The sequence below is a fragment of the Acinonyx jubatus genome, chromosome B4, assembly GCF_027475565.1.
Source record: "Acinonyx jubatus isolate Ajub_Pintada_27869175 chromosome B4, VMU_Ajub_asm_v1.0, whole genome shotgun sequence".
Lineage (NCBI taxonomy): Eukaryota > Metazoa > Chordata > Mammalia > Carnivora > Felidae > Acinonyx > Acinonyx jubatus.
The window spans coordinates 5,013,014-5,029,103 of NC_069387.1; the positions used below are offsets into that span (position 1 = coordinate 5,013,014).

At 51.0% G+C, this 16,090-nt stretch overlaps 2 protein-coding genes across 11 annotated transcripts in view; one reads left to right on the forward strand and one right to left on the reverse strand.

Moving 5' to 3' along the window:
- Positions 1 to 1,011: 1,011 nt before the first annotated feature.
- On the reverse strand, positions 1,012 to 12,267 carry ANKRD16 (ankyrin repeat domain 16). 2 transcript variants are annotated; one of them, XM_053225223.1, is made up of 8 exons: positions 11,594 to 12,267; positions 9,435 to 9,655; positions 7,545 to 7,587; positions 4,840 to 4,948; positions 4,239 to 4,400; positions 3,112 to 3,190; positions 1,897 to 2,123; positions 1,012 to 1,544 (listed from the first exon to the last, which is right to left on the reverse strand). In XM_053225223.1, exons 1-7 carry the CDS (start codon positions 11,911 to 11,913, stop codon positions 1,966 to 1,968), a joined length of 1,092 nt encoding a protein of 363 aa, XP_053081198.1. In that variant the 5' UTR covers positions 11,914 to 12,267; the 3' UTR covers positions 1,012 to 1,544; positions 1,897 to 1,965. The 2 variants fall into 2 exon arrangements, with proteins under 2 accessions (XP_053081198.1, XP_053081197.1); XM_053225222.1 differs by having other exon boundaries at positions 1,015 to 1,544; positions 1,893 to 2,123.
- Positions 11,897 to 16,090, forward strand: part of FBH1 (F-box DNA helicase 1) — a 214,528-nt gene continuing 210,334 nt past the window's right edge. For 5 of the 9 annotated variants that reach the window (XR_003425177.2, XR_008299887.1, XR_008299888.1 and 2 more), the window contains exon 1: positions 12,590 to 12,733. Coding sequence is in view for 3 of the 9 variants with exons in the window: in XM_027073342.2 (XP_026929143.1) it covers position 12,733 (1 nt within the window). In the remaining 6 variants the exon portion in view is untranslated. Of the gene's footprint in view, positions 12,734 to 14,518; positions 14,697 to 16,090 lie in introns of those variants that run through there. The other 4 variants (XM_027073344.2, XM_053225221.1, XM_027073345.2 and 1 more) reach the window with 4 other exon arrangements.

The window sequence follows — 16,090 nt, forward strand, 5'->3', positions numbered from 1 at the left end:
ACATAATAGTACCCGCTTCATGCCAGGTGCTGTTCTGAGACCTGTAGACACAGCGAGTGAACAAGACAAAATCCCCGCCCGGAGTCTACATCTCGTGGGGGAGACATACAGTAAATGAAGAAAACGACTCAAAATGTGTAGCATATTTGGTGGTGGTTAACTGCTGAGGAGGAGGCAAGGGAAAGGAGGTCCGGAGTGAAGGAGGGGGGAGACAAAATTTTAGGTCGGGTGGCCTGGGGGGGGGGGGCCCTCCCTGGAAGGTCACAGAATTTTGAGACCAGAGCAAGCGAGACAGCCACAATTAGGAAGTGAGGGGCACGACTCCTTCCTGGCACGGCGTCCCCATGTCCCCACGTCCCCACAGGTGCCGACTGTTACTGGACCATCCGCACCGTCTCTGCCGCTGTCGTCACCGGCCTTCACGGCCCACGTCACAAGGCATCAAGCCGGGACACGGCCTCATGCACCATGTCAGCCGCTAGTTTGTAAGGTGGAAGCATGGCTACAGATGTGAACGGACCCGCACGGAGCCACTGCCTCTCAGAACCCGCGTCGCATGCGTGCGCAGAGAAGGCAGCCAGCACGACACAAATCCTCCCATCCCCCCGCATGCAACAGGACCATCTTCACGCCCAGGGGCAGCGACACGGGGACATCTCTGAAGCTCGAATCGGCACAGATGAACACCGATACGATTCAGGGGTCACGAGACACTTTTGTAACCGAGTGTCTCTCCCAGAACGTTTATCCGGTTGTTAGGACTAGGAATCAGCCATCATCTGGGAGGATGAAGAACCAGAAATTCCTGCTACAACAAACACGAGGACCAAGTGTTCCTCGTGACTGACACGTGGGATTTTCTAACAGACTGACTTGGGCTAATTATTCTCTGACACTCAGAGAAAATGATCTTCAACCCAACCCCCCACCCCTCCCCCGAAAAAAAAGGAAAAAAAAAAAAAGAATCCAAATGCCTGAGGACTCACCCTGTCTTCAATCTGTTTCAACTGCCACAAAGTTTGTGGAGGTACAATGTCAAGTGGCCGTTCTGAACGGTCACAGGCCTTGGTGGGCAGGTGTTACGGACAGGAAATGTGACCTGTGGGTTTCAAGAACTCCATTCTTAAACTGGGGTGCCAGAAAGATTTTGAAAGTATCTTAGATGCATTTTTTAGGTGTATTTATTACCCGAAAGAAGCCAACACAGAACCTAATAAAAATAACCTCAAGATTAAAATGTCATAGCTTAACTAGCAGTGCACAGAATACAGAAACATTTTCATTATTTCCTCCCAAATGTCCGTGTAAGCAGGTTGGAAGCATCTCCTTCCTGGCTCCAAAACCAAAGTGAAACCAATGTCATGGCCAAGAAAAAGCCTATGAAAGAAGAAAGTAAACAGGCAGGGGTGCCTGGGTGGCTTAGTCAGTTCAGCAGCCAGCTCTTGATGTTGGCTCGGGTCGCGGTTTGAGGGATCAAGCCCCGAGCTATGAGCGCGGAGCCCACTCGGGATTCTCTCTCGTCCTCTCTGTATCGCACGTGCTCTCTGAAGAAGTAAGTAAATAAAAGAAAAAAGTAAACAGGCCAGTTATGTTTTATGGTTCACACAAATAGCCACTTCTTACCACTGCCTTACCCCATAGCATTAACCGTAGAACACATATGTGTAAATACATATGCTATACCGTATTCACGCAATTACGTGCATTTCTAAGGGTTCCAGACACCGACTTCATAATCATCTAATTTCACTTGCAGGGCAGAAAAAGCGAAATCCAGATTATGGAAGACTCGGGGCACTCCTGAGTCCAGATCTGCCCGTGTGTGGGTCACACCTAGGATACCAGCCTCCTCAAGACCCGGGGGTAGAGGGGAGGCAGAGGCCGCTGGCTACTGACCGACTTCACTGAACTCCCCAAGCAGGATGTGAATCACCATGCGTTTTGCTGTCCTCCTCAGAAATGCCCTCAGGACGCCGCGCTGTGGTCGAAGCACTGAAGGGTGTCCGTGCCGCACGCGAGCTGCTGAGCCAGGGCACCCGTGTCGTCCCGAGAGTCCCTCAGCCCGGACCGCAGAAGGAGCTCGACACAAGCCGCGTGCTGGCCTGCGCAGGCCAGGTGCAGGGCTGCGTGGAGACAGAGGCCACACAAATCTGGCGTGGGACCCCTGGGGCGACGCCCACCTGGGGAGCAGCTATTCCTACAAACAACACCCTTTCGGCTACACAGAATTTCTGTATTCTGTAAATTTGTCTCTACACCTTTGTCTCTACTAGATCAAAACATTTTTCCTTTTAACCTGATTGGGTTGGAAATGGTTTTAAAAACATCAACCAATTAGAAGACTTAACAGATCTGTCTACAGCAACCAAGCAATTTAACGAACGAGAAACAGGAGACTTGAAATGGCAAAGAAAAGACTTTCAAAGTTCTGTGAATTTTCCGTGTAAGTAGAAATACTGCCATAAATAAGAATGAAGTGACAAAAAGAAAAACTGACACACCTTCCCTTGGAAAACTAGCACTGAAGGTTTCTGGCATCATGAGCCCCAGGATCCCGTGTTCTGCGGAGAAAAGTCTTGTGTCCCTGAACTTGGTGACTGCCCTCTGCAGCCTCGGAGGGAGTTTCTGAAGCATCACGAACGTATGGGCAAGGTACGCCGCCAGAGCACAGGGTGTTAAGGGGAGGGTTTATTCTAATGTCCGAATCCAGAGGATTAGCTCTGAAAGCATTTTTCTGAGCCCCAACTTTAAGAAATTATAGTGGTTTCAGTTTTCAAATACACTCGAAAGAGAGACAACCTAAGAAAAATCTGTACTACTGGGACAGCTGGCATCGCCGTGGATTAGGATAGAAAGTACGTCCACGGTGCACGCACGCGCTGCTGTGGTTCAAATACCGGTGATAACAACACAGTGGCAATGAGCAGCAGGCATCACCATTGCCATGGTAACAGCAACGTTCCCACAGCTTTGCCAACAGATGTTATTCGAAACAAAGCTTGCTGAGCTACTAGGGGCGTAACATGAAAGCCAGTGTTTTTAATAAGAAAGTCCGTGTACCGTTTACATCCAGTTTACTATTAACTTCCAAGGCATGTGTAAGAAGCCTACCTGATCGATTTCTTGCGTCTTTACAGTTGATGTCGGCACCCAAGGCTAAGAGCACCTGGACTGTGCTCACGTGTCCTTCCTGAGTGTTGAAATACACTTGTTATCACCGTGACAAGGACACAAGTGAGGCATTCAACGCTAATAATGCACGCTAGGTACTTCTTCTAAAATACTCAACTGCTAACACTGAATTCTCACCTCTAAAGGACGATGCATGCGGCTCTCAAGTTCAAGTATAAACCGTTAAAGATTTTGGTGACATTTGGTTATCAAAATACAGAGGATCTACTCTCTAGGCCCAAATTATCAACTAATACAGCTGGGTTTCCTTCAGTGTAAGGAGTATATATCCGGATTTATACTGAACTTGCAATTCTGGGATCTCTCCAAGCAAATGTGCTTGTTGCTGGATAAACAGGAAGAGACAGCAGCCTGTCCTGGATGGGAGTCTTATTACGGCTCATGTCACCATTTCCCAAGCACTTTACAGGTTTCCTGGCCAGCCAGCCAGCCAGCCAGTCAGTACGCAGCCAGTACACGGTGAGGCGGAAGTCAAGGTTGCACATTACAGTGTTAGGACCCACTGGCTTGAGCCCCCAGGGCCACCCCAACCCCCCCCCCCCCCGCCCCACCCAATTCCTCCTGGGGGGACACCGGCAGGAGAGTGCAGTTCACAAGAAAAAAATTGATTCCTGTTGCAGCCAGAAAAATAAGTAAAGCCGCTTAAGATAATACACAAAACACTCCTAACACTTAAAACGGGGCTGTAAGGAGCCACTTTTCTAGTGAAGACGTTTTGCACGTCTTAACCGTTTTCGAAGCAGAAGAGCCTCACAGAAATCTGAGCTGAAATCCAGTGTACGGACAGAGCACTAGGAATTTCACAGAATGAATTTTTTTGGCTTCGAATAACATTCCTGAAAACGGAAAGGCACAAAGGCGGAAAGGCAGGTGCAAACACAAAACGCAGGCGTTACTGAGAGTAGAGGTTTTACCCAGAGGCAAATAAGGGCAGGTTTCTATTTTAAGGGACACTTCAGGGGCAGGTCACGGGCAGTCCCTTCCCGCACAGAGATGGAACCAAAGAGACAGGGCCGCGAGCTGTCCGCCGCAGGGAAGGAACCGACCTTCGCCGCGTAGTGCAGTGCAGTGAGGTGGCCTGATGCTGCTCTCACGTCCACGTCCGTGCCGAGTTCACAGACCAAGAAGCGGATGGCTTCGTTCTGCCCAGTGAGCGCTGCCCTGTGGATGGCCTGCGCCCCCAGGGAATCCTGGGCAGACGCGCTGGCCTGGTAGATGGGGGGGGGGTGGGAGGGGGGAGAACAAAGGTAAGAAGCAAAGAGACCCGGTCCACGGACCTTCTGACATCTGGGCAAAACTTTGGACTTTGTAGGTTTTTCTGGGCAGATGGTAACACAGCTGGTGCCAGACCCTCGCAGGCTCTCCAACCAGAAGGTGGGCACGCTCCAGCCAGAAGGGCACCCAGTGGGGGCAGTGAGACTGCCGCTCAGTGTTACATTATCTACTCCTCACAGGGACCCCCTGAAGAAATCACGTGTGTCTCCACATCACAGACGGAAACACTAATGCTTCAGGAGGTCAAGGGGTCCCCTGGGGAGACCGTGGCGGAGCTGGGATTTGAACCAGGGATTGGAACAACTATGCTCTTGGTTGTTCCCGGAGCTCAAACTTGTAGGAAAAAGCAAAGACATAAAACCACTTCCGTACCTGATGCTTTTCCAGCAGCAGCCTGGCTACGTCGATGTGGCCACACTGAAGCGCGTCCATGAAGGGTGTGGAGCCACACCTGTCCCTGCAGTCTGGTTGGTACTGGCCCCTGGAGTCCAAACCCACGGTAGGTGACGTGTGGTGTGGACGAGCTGGGACAATCTGGAGCGTGCTCCCCTCCCCTTTCTCCAGAGCCAGCCCACTGTCCCCTGCACCTCCGCTGCCCCTCTGACCTTCCTCCCCCTGTCCTACAGACCCTCATCTTTCCAGCTTCTTCTGCCAGAAGCTGGAGGTCACCCCTGATCCCTCATAACTGCTGTTACCAGAATCTCAGTTCCGTGTCCGAAACACAGCCTCCGACCCATCTTCCTCCCCTGGGCTCCTGCCCGTGAATCCTGCTTAAAACTCGTATGGGCCCATCACGAAGGACAAAATCTAAAACGTCACAACCGCGGGGTCAGGACATTGTGACATCCACCCCTCTCTCCAAGTTCCTTCCTTGAACCCTCCCTCCTCCCTGCGCTCACCACACCCCACCTCCTTCCTGATCCCCTTCCTCCCACCTTCTTCTTTGTCCCACCTCCTTCCCGGTCCTGCTACCCACTTGTCCTACCTTCTTCAAACTCCTGCCTGTTCTACCTTCATCTGGGTCCTGCCTTTTTCTGTTCCTACCTACCTCCCTGTCCTGTCGTTTCTGTTCTCACCTTCAGCCTATCCTCTTCCTGGTTCTGCTTTCTCAGCACTACCTTCTTCCATTCCGACCTGTCCTACTTTTTCTTAATTCAGCTTCCAAGGTGACCTTCTTCCTTTCCTGCCTCCTCCCATCTTCCTTGTTTGCGGCACTACCCGTCCCACCTTCTTCCTCGTCCTCTTCTCAGTCCTGGCTCCAAACGGACTGACCTTCTTCCCTTCCGGTCATCACCACGGTCCTACCTCCCTCGTCCTCCTAACATTTTCCATTCCTGTCTTCTCCAAGGTCACAACTGTCCTACCTTCTTCCCGGTCCTCTCTTCCTTACAGTCCTGCCTCCCACCTGTCCTACCAGCTTCCGTTCCTGCCTTCTTCTTGGTCCCGCGTCCCACCTGACCCACCTTCTTCCGTTCCTCCTTACCTGACCTCCCTCCTCTCCTACCTTCTTCCATTCTTTCCTTCAGGGCCCTATCTCTCCTACCTTCTTGCTCCCACTTCCACCTGTTCCACCTTTGTCACGGTCCCACCTGTCTTACCCCCTCCGTGCTCATTCTCTTCTCCTCCAGTTGCCTAGCTCTTTGCCGCCTTTGCGTTTGCTGATCCCCTCTGCTTGGAACACCGTCTCTCCCTTCTTCACTAGGTGAACTCCAACCTCTCCTTCAAATTCCAGTTTCGATATGACCTCACAGAGGCCTCTCCTCTCCCTTCCATCTACCGTACGACCTTTGCTCCTGCACAGCGCTGCATGAAGCCCTGTTCTCTTCCTACTATACATCATCTCCTCAGATAACCTCTCCCAGTCTCATGAATTCAGTCAACACTTCTATGTTGATGATGCTCACATTTATAGCTCCGCTCACACCTCCCCTGCGGGACTCAGGTCTGTGTCTGCAGCTCCCCACTCCATGTCTCTGCTTGGGTGCCTCACAAGCACGTGCAACTCAGCGTGTCCCAAAGTGAAATTATCATCTTCCCCGCAAACCTGCTCCTCCTGCAGTATTTTGTCTCAGTAAATGGCACCAGCACCACCGCCGGCTGCTTCAGTGAGCAACCTGTCATCCTTGACTCCTCCTTCCTCATTCCCTGGATCCAATTATTCACCCAGATCTGTTGATTCCGCTTCCTTAGTATCTCCCGATCTCTCTCTCCACCCCTACGGTCAGCATCTTAGTACAGCCACGATTTCTCGTTTAACTGTAACGGCCTCCCAACGTTCACTGCACCCACTCCTGCTTCCCTTCCTACCCGCTCTCTGTTTCCCAACCAGAGGACCTTAAAAAATGCAAACTTCTTATTGCCGTCCACCCACCCTCTGCTTACAACCCTTCAGTGGGGTCTTATACGTTTCGAATAAGATCTAGAGTCTCACACAGCCCCACTGAGTCCAGTCTTCCTCTCCAGCCTCATCGCGCACTGTCCTCCCTTCACTCCTTAGGTATCAGCACACCCTGGACTTCTCTCAGCTTACTAACACATATGCTTTCTCTCTGCTCCGAGCATTCCCGGGTACTGTTACCCCTGGAATGCTGCCACACCTCCCACGCTCAGCCTCCTTCAGATCATGGCTTAAATATCCCTGGGGCCAAGATTTCACACTCCCGGCCACGTTGGGTCTCCCTGTCTCATGTTCCTGGAGGGATCCTGCAATTCCTGGCACTCATCAGACTCACAGGATGCGAACAGTGTCTTCTCTGCCTGTGTGTGACTTCCATGAGGGGGGACCCATGCTGGCTGGCTTCTGTTGTAGCCCGTGCATCTGGCATAGTGCTTAGAGCTTAGATGCTGAACGAGTGAAGACATGAATCCTTGTCGAATGAACAGATACATGGATGATTTTTCCCCCTTATGGCTGTCAGCTATTTTTGTGTCATATTCTTTGACTTATCTTATGTTCTTTGTTCACTTCTCTTTTCGCACTGTAGTTTCTGAGCAATTTTTCTGAGCTCTACTTACAGTATCAATATTAAGCATCACAATTGGTGAATACTTTGTTCAATTTGCTGTTTCGTTCTTACCTCTGTAGAAGCACCTTTACTGCCTCTAAACAGCCATGCATTGCTGGGAGAAGAGAGTTGAGAGTCAGAGCCTTTTAGTGCATGTATAAAACTTTCTTTTCCTCTTCTTTCTGCCCTGTCCTTTTAGCTATCACTTATGGGAAGCAGTAATTAGATACACTGTTACCACACTAGAAAAATAAAAATTTAGCTGGGTAAGTGGTAAAGATGTTGCTAGTCAACATTTGATTATCTTGTCTTTATAAGCACTTTCATGGCAAATTCTCAGTCCTAAACTTTCTCTTCAATTTTGTGCTGCAAATCCTTAGGGCCGGTCAGTTTTTGTGTAGGAAAAACATATTATCGTAGACAAACATATCAATAGTGATCCACAACAAAATAACCAGGAATGTAATTCTCCTGCTAAAGACAACCAAACTTGATAATAAAGACTTCAACTATCTGTTCTCCACCACTTTTTGTGAATGGCTAGGTGCTGATTGTTTCTAGTTTCTATGGCAACTAGTCAAACAATTCAAGAGCAAAAAGAAAAGTTTTTCTACTCACTTATAAAGTGCTTCCCCCCCCCCCACCTTTTTTTTTAGTTGAGAGAGACAGAGAACATGAGTGGGCAGAGGGTGAGAGAGAAAGAATCTTAAACAACACTTAGCATGGAGCCCAAAGCATGGCTCAATCTCATGACTACGAGAACATGACCTGAGCTGAAATCAAGAGTAGGATGCTTAACCGACAGGTGCCCTTCACTTATAAAGTTTTAGAAAGAATTCCTTGGTCTCTAACTGCTGTCTGTGGCCGTGATAATTGTATGCGTATTTCCTAAACTATATCGTGTCATAGGTATTCATGTTTTGAGAAACTATAGCCCTGTATTCTAATTCAATGTGCTATGCAGAAGGCTGAAGATTATTTTCTAAATTTCTTTTTTTTTTTAAAGTTTATTTCTTTTTTGGGAGATAGTGAGTGGGGGAGGGGCAAAGAGAGGGAGAGAGAGAATCCCAAGTAGGCTCCACGCTGTCAGCACAGAGCCCGAAGTGGGGCTTGAGCCCACAAACTGTGAGATCGTGACCTGAGCTGAAATCAAGAGCTAGGTGCTTAACTGGGTGAGCCACCCGGAGCCCTTATTTTCTAAACGTCTTGATCTGGACTTTTGAGGTCTTTAATATCTGTGTTATACCACAGCACTTTTTGCTTTCCACTAATTAAAAATAATCTACAAATAGGCAATTTAGGTTTAAGGATAATCACTCAGTTGTGCCCCAAGTTTTTATTGACATTATCACTGGATAAGTCAAATACACTCAGGCCCAGGTACTTAATTACAAGCACCTACATTTATTTACATGGTCAGCACTATGGTAGGTGCTGCTGACGATGCGCAGAAATACAGTCTCTTTTTATCCTGCCCGAAACAGTAACAACGTAAGAAGATGCTGAAAATAGCAACACCCAGCTGTTCTGTGCTCACTGTGCATCAAGCACTGTGCCAAGGGATTTATGTACATCACGTTCCTTGAAGTCTACAACAACCTTGTGGTACGGGCATCGTTACGGTCATGATTTTGCTGATGAGGAAACTCACTTAAAAGACTAAGTTCGTTGTCCACGGTCAAAGACAGTAAGGCACAGAACCACCTTTCTGTCTAGGAAACTGGGGAGGATTGGACAGATATACAGGAAGAGCAAATGAATGCGAGGAAGAATGTCTGCGCCACGTTCCATTAGTTTGGACAGCAAACTGTGTGCCAAGATGCCCCAAAGCTGCTCTTATTCCTGGCCCTCTAGTTTCCAAACCCCACCCCCGTGGGCGACTCTAACTAGAAGGCGTTCTGCGGCGTCAGGCCAAGTGGCTGCACATCTACGCATGCGTCCCTGCAGGGCTCCTGGCCGTACCTGCCGTGTGCAGGGGGGTTCTCCCGATCTTGCTCTCCGTCTTCCAGGCGTCTGGGCAAACAGTGAGCAAGTACTGGAGGATCACAGGGTCCCCCTCTCGGCTGGCAACGTGGACACTGTTCCAGCCGTCTTTGTTCTTGAGAAGTGGATTAGCGCCATGTTCCACAAGGTCCTGGATCACCTCGAGATTCCTCCTTGTGCAGGCCATCATCAGTGGGGTCCTAAGGCCAACGAGGACAAACCATCAGACGGAAGGGCAGCTGAGACGTTAGAAGCGTGCGACCAGGTCTTCAGAAAATCACGTGTCCTTGGCGGAGATGAAAACCTACGGGACTCGGGGGGTCTGGGAAGCAGGAAAACAGCTTCGATGGGCAACTTCTCTGCCTGCTGTGAGGCCCCTAGAATAGGTGTACCTGAAGGAGGGGAATAGCGAGGAGGCAGGCCCGCTTCTGAACTAGTTTACACTATGGGACTGAACTGAGACAGAGCGAATCGAAACCACAGTCTGTCTTGTAGTATTTGTGTAAGAGGTACCCTGCCAGACTTATCCCATTTACTTCAATCAGTAACTGTTTCTTAAATTGTGCTGAGAAGGCATCAAAAAAGAACATTGGACATAGTGCCTCCCCATGAGGAGCACACATTGGTGACACAAACCAAACAGCATGACTATAAGAAGTTTCTGAACTGACTTGTGTCCACAGTTATGGGAATAAGCTACATGAATGTCAAGGGAGGTGGCTCTATCCTTCCTTTTCTGCCACATAAATGATTTGGATGAGCCATTTCAATTCCATGAGCTTCTGGTTTCTTCCTTGCAAAATGAGGAAGACACAACCCCTGGAAAGCAAGGGCAGATCTTACTTACCTCCTTATTCCCAGGGGTTAGAACCCACGTCTGGCACACAGCGGGGAGCTCACTATACCCGGATGACCTCCAAGGCCTCATCTAGGATCTAGCTCCTAAGATTGTTATGATATTAATTTATTACCCACCCTTTGGGGGAGGGTGTAGTAGTGATAGTAAGAGGGGGAAACCCAAATAAATGAAGGCTGGAACCTTCCAGAAAGACTTCACCGAGGGAAGAACCTTGAGCAAGGCATGAGGATTGGAAAAGCAGGGAAGGTACAGCAGAAAGCCAGGAAGGGGAGAATGGGCAAAAATGCCTCCCTAGGACTACACCTGCCAAATACATCGTCAAATGAACCTTGCCCTTTAATGGTTTTTTGAGGGGAGGCCGGTTCCCCACAGAATTGTTTTGAGGCACGTATGAGGTAACGTGTTTCTTGTTAAGGTCTTTAGACCTACTGCCCAGCAGCAGCAGAAATTCAGTCTTGTGCTAAGTCATGGCCAAAGTGCAGCCCTCAACACATACCCATGCAGACTCCCCCATCCCAGTGGGCAAGACGCACTTTATTTAACTATAAGGCTATCTGCCGTGGCTCATACTTCTATCAGATCAGGAATCTGTTGCAGGCAGGAACTTCATTACGTTATGAATCTTAGGCTGTTCATAACCCCTAAGGAGGCCCAGGTAGTGAGTACTGAACACAATGTCGCTCTAACAAAATGCAGCTGGTTTGGGTGATGGCACAGGTGAGTATGTGGACTGTGGAGGCGGTTATGCAAGTCTATTCCCGTGATAAGATCACACAGAGCACGGCACACACTCAAGTGTCCTTACAACTGGTGAAATCTGAATGAGTACACTGACTGCAGCAACGTCAGTTTCTTAGTTTTGATATCGTACTGCAGCTGTGTAAGATGGTACCTTTAGGGGCAGCTGGGGGGGTGGGCTTGTGGGGCTTCCAGCAACCTTTGTTTGCAACCTTCTGTGCACCTTTAACTATTTCAAAGTAGCAAGTTCAAACAATGACACTGGTGTACTCATGCAGCTCGGCGAGGCTCAAGCTATACAGGGTACAGACAATTCCCTGTTTGATCGTATTCTATACTCTTTCATGAAGAGAACGGGTTTGGAACACAAGGTTGGAGCACTTGACCCCGCAAGAGTAGGAACAGTGGTCGCAGTGGGTCATCTGTCCTGTCGGGGAAGGCTGAGAAGCTATGGGGTCGAGGTGGACAAAGTACACGGGAATCTGGGACTCTGCGGAAAAGGGGACGGGGGAGAGATCTTTCTGGAACTCCAGCCACCTACCAGTCGGCCTTCTTGAGGCAGTCCACCGCGGCTCCCCTGCCCAGCAGGTATCGCACGCAGTCCCGGTGGCCCATGGAGGCAGCCTCGTGCAGAGGCCGCTTGTAGTCGCGGTTGGCGGCCTCGATGTCCATGTCCCAGGACTCCACCAGGTAGGCCAGCACGTCCCGATGGCCGTGGCGGGCGGCGCAGTGCAGCAGGGTGTCCCCGGCGGGCCCCGGGCAGCTCGCGCGCCCGGCTCCCTGCAGCTCCTCCCGCAGGGCGCACAGCCGGCCCTCCTGCGCTAGCCGGTAGGGCCGCCGCGGGTCCCCGGGCGCCGCCATGGCCGCGCGGGGCGTCCGGGGCCCCCCAGCCCTGCGCCCCCCACCCCACACCCACCCGGCCCCGCTGCTCCGCGTGGGGCCAGTCCTCCAGCAGGCGACTCGCCGGGCGGGCCGCGGCGGACGAGCTCACGGGCGCGCGGCTCGTTCCCAGGCTGCAGCCCGCGCGGGCTTCTTTTGGGGGCGGCACCTCAGGTGGGCGGGAGCCTCCGACGACCCCGCCCCGGGCCCGCGCTCACAGCGCGCCGCTGCGGGGTCCCCCCGGCCCGAGCGCCGCCCGGAGGAGGAGGAGGCCGGCCCCGCGGCCGGGAGAGCCAGCTGGGGGCCGCCGCGGGCCCTCAGCGAGGGGGTGGGCCCCCGCGCGTCCCCACCCCCGACCCCTCCCGCACCCAACCTCAGCCAGCCCCTCGCCCCGCCGCGACCCCTCCTTTGGTCCCCGGGAGCTCGGAGGAACTCTGGGAAACTTTCCGCTCGCCTCCCCGGCCCCAGCGGAAGCACGGACGGGGCGGAGCCTGCCAGCGGTAGCCGCGCCCCCTGCTGGAGCGCGTTCCGATTGGTCGCTGGAGCAGTCCGTCAGCGCGCCCCCTCCTCCTGCCGCTCCGATTGGTCGTGCAGGCCGTCCGTCAGCCCTGGCGATGGGCTCTTCCCGGGGCTGCGGCTAGGGCGGAGCTGGCGGAGGAAGTCGGCGGCCTGCTCGGGCTGGCGCTGCCCTGGGGACGCTGGGACTGGGAGGCCGGGTGGCCCGGGCCCTGCGGCGGCGGCGGCGGCGGCGGCGGCGGCGGCGGCGGCGGCGGCGGCGGGAGCCCGGGTCCGGAGCGCCATAGTGCGTGAGGCAGCGGACGTGGCAGGGAGCGCGGGCGGGGCCCGGCCGTGGGGACACTGAACCTCTGGGGGTCCTGCTTTGGGGTCCGGCCTCGCGGAGCGGGGAGCAGGGCCGCGGGGGCCTCCGGGGCCCGGGCCGAGCTCAGCGGTGGAGTTGTTCGTGCCCGCCGCCGGCCGCCGCGCTGCCGGGGCTCGGCGGGGCGTGCACGCAGTAGGGCGAGGGGCGCCCCCACACTGCGTTCTGTGGCCCGGGGAGGGGACAGCTGGTCGCCCCTCGTCGGTTGTTGAGGACCGAGTCTTGGGGGACGTGGCCTCGGTGGCTGGCAAGCCAGCATTGCCTTTTCTGCCCTAGTGTTTTGACCTTGGGCGAGTCACTTGATTGTGTCCTTCTGCCACTCTTTCGTTTGCGGTCTCCCTTCCCTTTTCTGGATATTAAGAAAATTGGGGTGAGGTGGGAAGGCCTCCAACTTGTTTTGTTGAGATCTAAGCAGGCTGTATCGGGTGATGGGAGAGATTAGGGCAGGTACTGAGTTCTTAGCCAGATCTTACTGGCTACTAGTCACTTAAACCTTCTGCTGTTTTCAGTCCAAAAGTTGCTATTTGCTAGGCCTGGAAAGAGGCTTTACATTTTTGTGTTGTGCTGTGTGGTAAAGTACTTTTCGTTAATTATCTAATCTGCAAACAAGCCTGTAGGGCATCGTTACAGGTGTGGAAATTGAGGCCTAAAGAAGTCCTTTCCCCCGTGCAACTACCGGTAGTAAAGTCTTCTGAAACAAAGGTAGCTCCTAGCTGGTGGTTCCTGGAGCTGTGCTCGAATAAATTAAGGGAGATAAAAAAAAAAAAAAAAAAAACAAAAACAAACTCTGGTTAGGGACCCATGAAAACAAGCCCGTTTTCCTAATGAGCATATTGAATTTGGTTCATTTACTGAGTAATATGGGTAGTCATTGGAGGCAGAAGTGGGTCCAATATCAGCTTTGCCAAAGTTACTGTTACATTACGTCTTGCCACTTCAACAAAAGGTAGGCATCCAATTATTTTGAAATGCATGACGTTTTAGAACATGCCCAGCATTGCTTTTACTACAGCCGTTGGTTTGGTGCAAATGGAAGTTGAACATCTAGTAACTTCCTATTTTTTGCTGCTAATGCCCTCCCCCATCCTAATTACACACGGCTTCACCTTTTCTTGCCTTATGTCTCCAGTTTCCCTGTTTTAAAAAACAAAATGGGGGGACACACACAGATGCACAATAAGAATATTTCAGACCCAGAGAATTGGTTATGTAACTAGTGCCCAGCGCAATTAATTCTGCCTCTCCTAGGTTCTTCAGCAACCCAGCTTCCGTATCCCCCTCTAGATAACTAGATGATAATGGACATGAGCATGACCACAGCCCTTGTAATTTTCTAGAGCAAAAGCTTGGTGTAGAGGGGAGGAATCTTTATGTATGCTAACAGATGGAGCTGTGCTTGGGTCTCGCTGATTTCCCAGTTGGACTGCCCATTCCTTTTGTGCAGGCTTTGGAATTTGTGGTCTGGTGTTTAGTGTCACATTTCTCACATAGTCAGTGCTGGCATTGTGATTTGCTACGTGGCTGTCTGCTCTCCTTATGTCGTATTTCGTGGTGCTGTAGCATTCAGCTTTGGTCATCAGTTCATGATAATTGACATCTTTTTGTGATCTGGGAGCGCATGAATGCTATTGGTATTGGTCTTAGAACTGTACGTTCAGATTTGTTGCCATCGTCTGTTCTCTGCTCATCATATCCCTCTATCCTTCCCAGGCTGATTTTATTTGAAAGCTGAATTTGGATTCTGTCTGTGCCCTTTGGGCTGTGAAATCACTTACTCCTAGAAATTTATCTGTCATCAGAGCATCTCACGTCGTCTTAGAGCTTCAACTGTCTCTCTCATGCCTTTTGAGGACCAGTCCTTCCTGGAGCTTAACCTGGCATTTCACAGGTAACTTTAGAACAGAACAAACAAACAACTGTTTTCAAAACCGGAAACTTTCATCTTCCCCTTCAAGGAAAAGGCAAGTGAAACAAAAAAACACTATCTCTCTTTTACTCCTTAACATGGTTACTGACCTGACCACTGGGTTCCAGGCAGAAATGTCAGTTACCTTTGTTGTTCTTTCTCTTTGATCTCTTTCAGTCTTGTCAAAAAAGAGGCGTTGAACTTCCTTCCTGTTCCCCTTCTCCCTGTTTCTGCTGCTCCCAGGCCTTTCCCAACTCTTGTCTCGGTTAGGGAAGTGACTTTGTCTTATTTTACTGGCAGTCTCTGTGTCTACCCATCCTCTGGACCCAGCTTCCAGGATTACTGTTCTGGAGTGTGGATTTGACTGTACATTGACCGCCTGGTATGCTGGATGATCCCCTGAATCTCCTATGCTAAAGCCCACAATTCCTTTAGTGTTATATTTAATGCTTTGCAATCTGTGCCTCTAAATTCCTTTTCCGGCCTTGTTCCCCACCCGTGAACTTCTTGTTCTAATGAAATTTGATTTCGCACCACACGAATGCTGTGCTATTTTCCTGTGTTTTTTGCACATACTGTTTCTCCTGCCTTACTGAATCCTACTCCTCTTTTGAGGCTGAACACTTCATAAAGCCCTTTTCAACGTTGTTACTCTGTCCCCTTTACTACCACAGCCCTTCGTGCGTGCACTTGTGCAGCATTTATATTGCCTTACGTATGGTACCTTGTGTTTGTTTTGTGGGCTGCCTTATGGGCAGGCAAAATCTTTCCTGTGTTGTGCGCTCACTGTTTAAAATAGCATTTGAGGGGCGCCTGGGTGGCTCAGTCGGTTAAGCGGCCGACTTCGGCTCAGGTCACGATCTCACACTCCGTGAGTTCGAGCCCCGCGTCGGGCTCTGGGCTGACCGCTCAGAGCCTGGAGCCTGTTTCAGATTCTGTGTCTCCCTCTCTCTCTGACCCTCCCCCGTTCATGCTCTGTCTCTCTCTGTCTCAAAAATAAATTAAAAAAAAAACAAAAAAACAAAAAAACGTTAAAATAGCATTTGACATTAGAGATACTCAGAGAGGAAGCCCTCACGGTGTTTATAATGAATCTGGGTCATGGTAGATACTTGAGTACTTAAAAGTGGTCGTGGAATGAATGGACAATAGAACAAGCGTCTCAAATATATGAAAATGTATTCTGGTCTGTAAATAGCCATCATTGTCTTATTTTTCCTTTTCTTTCACCGTTCCTTCGTATCCTTGTGAGAAACCTGCATCTCCATCCTTGTGCACTGTAACAAGTGAGTGCTGTCTCTCCGTGGGGAGCAGGTGTTTGTGGGGCATGAGAGGATCTGAGGAAGATGAAGCTTGGGGGCCTGGGCCTTTGGGGT

Excerpts from the sequence above, each read along its gene's own strand:
- ANKRD16 (XM_053225223.1), bottom strand. The coding sequence starts at position 11,913 with ATGGCGGCGCCCGGGGACCCGCGGCGGCCCTACCGGCTAGCGCAGGAG. Across the intron at positions 3,191-4,238 it reads CACTGCACTACGCGGCGAAG|GAAGGACACGTGAGCACAGT; the intron begins GTCGGTTCCTTC and ends TTCAACACTCAG. Across the intron at positions 2,124-3,111 it reads AGACGCAAGAAATCGATCAG|CCCTGCACCTGGCCTGCGCA; the intron begins GTAGGCTTCTTA and ends GTCTCCACGCAG.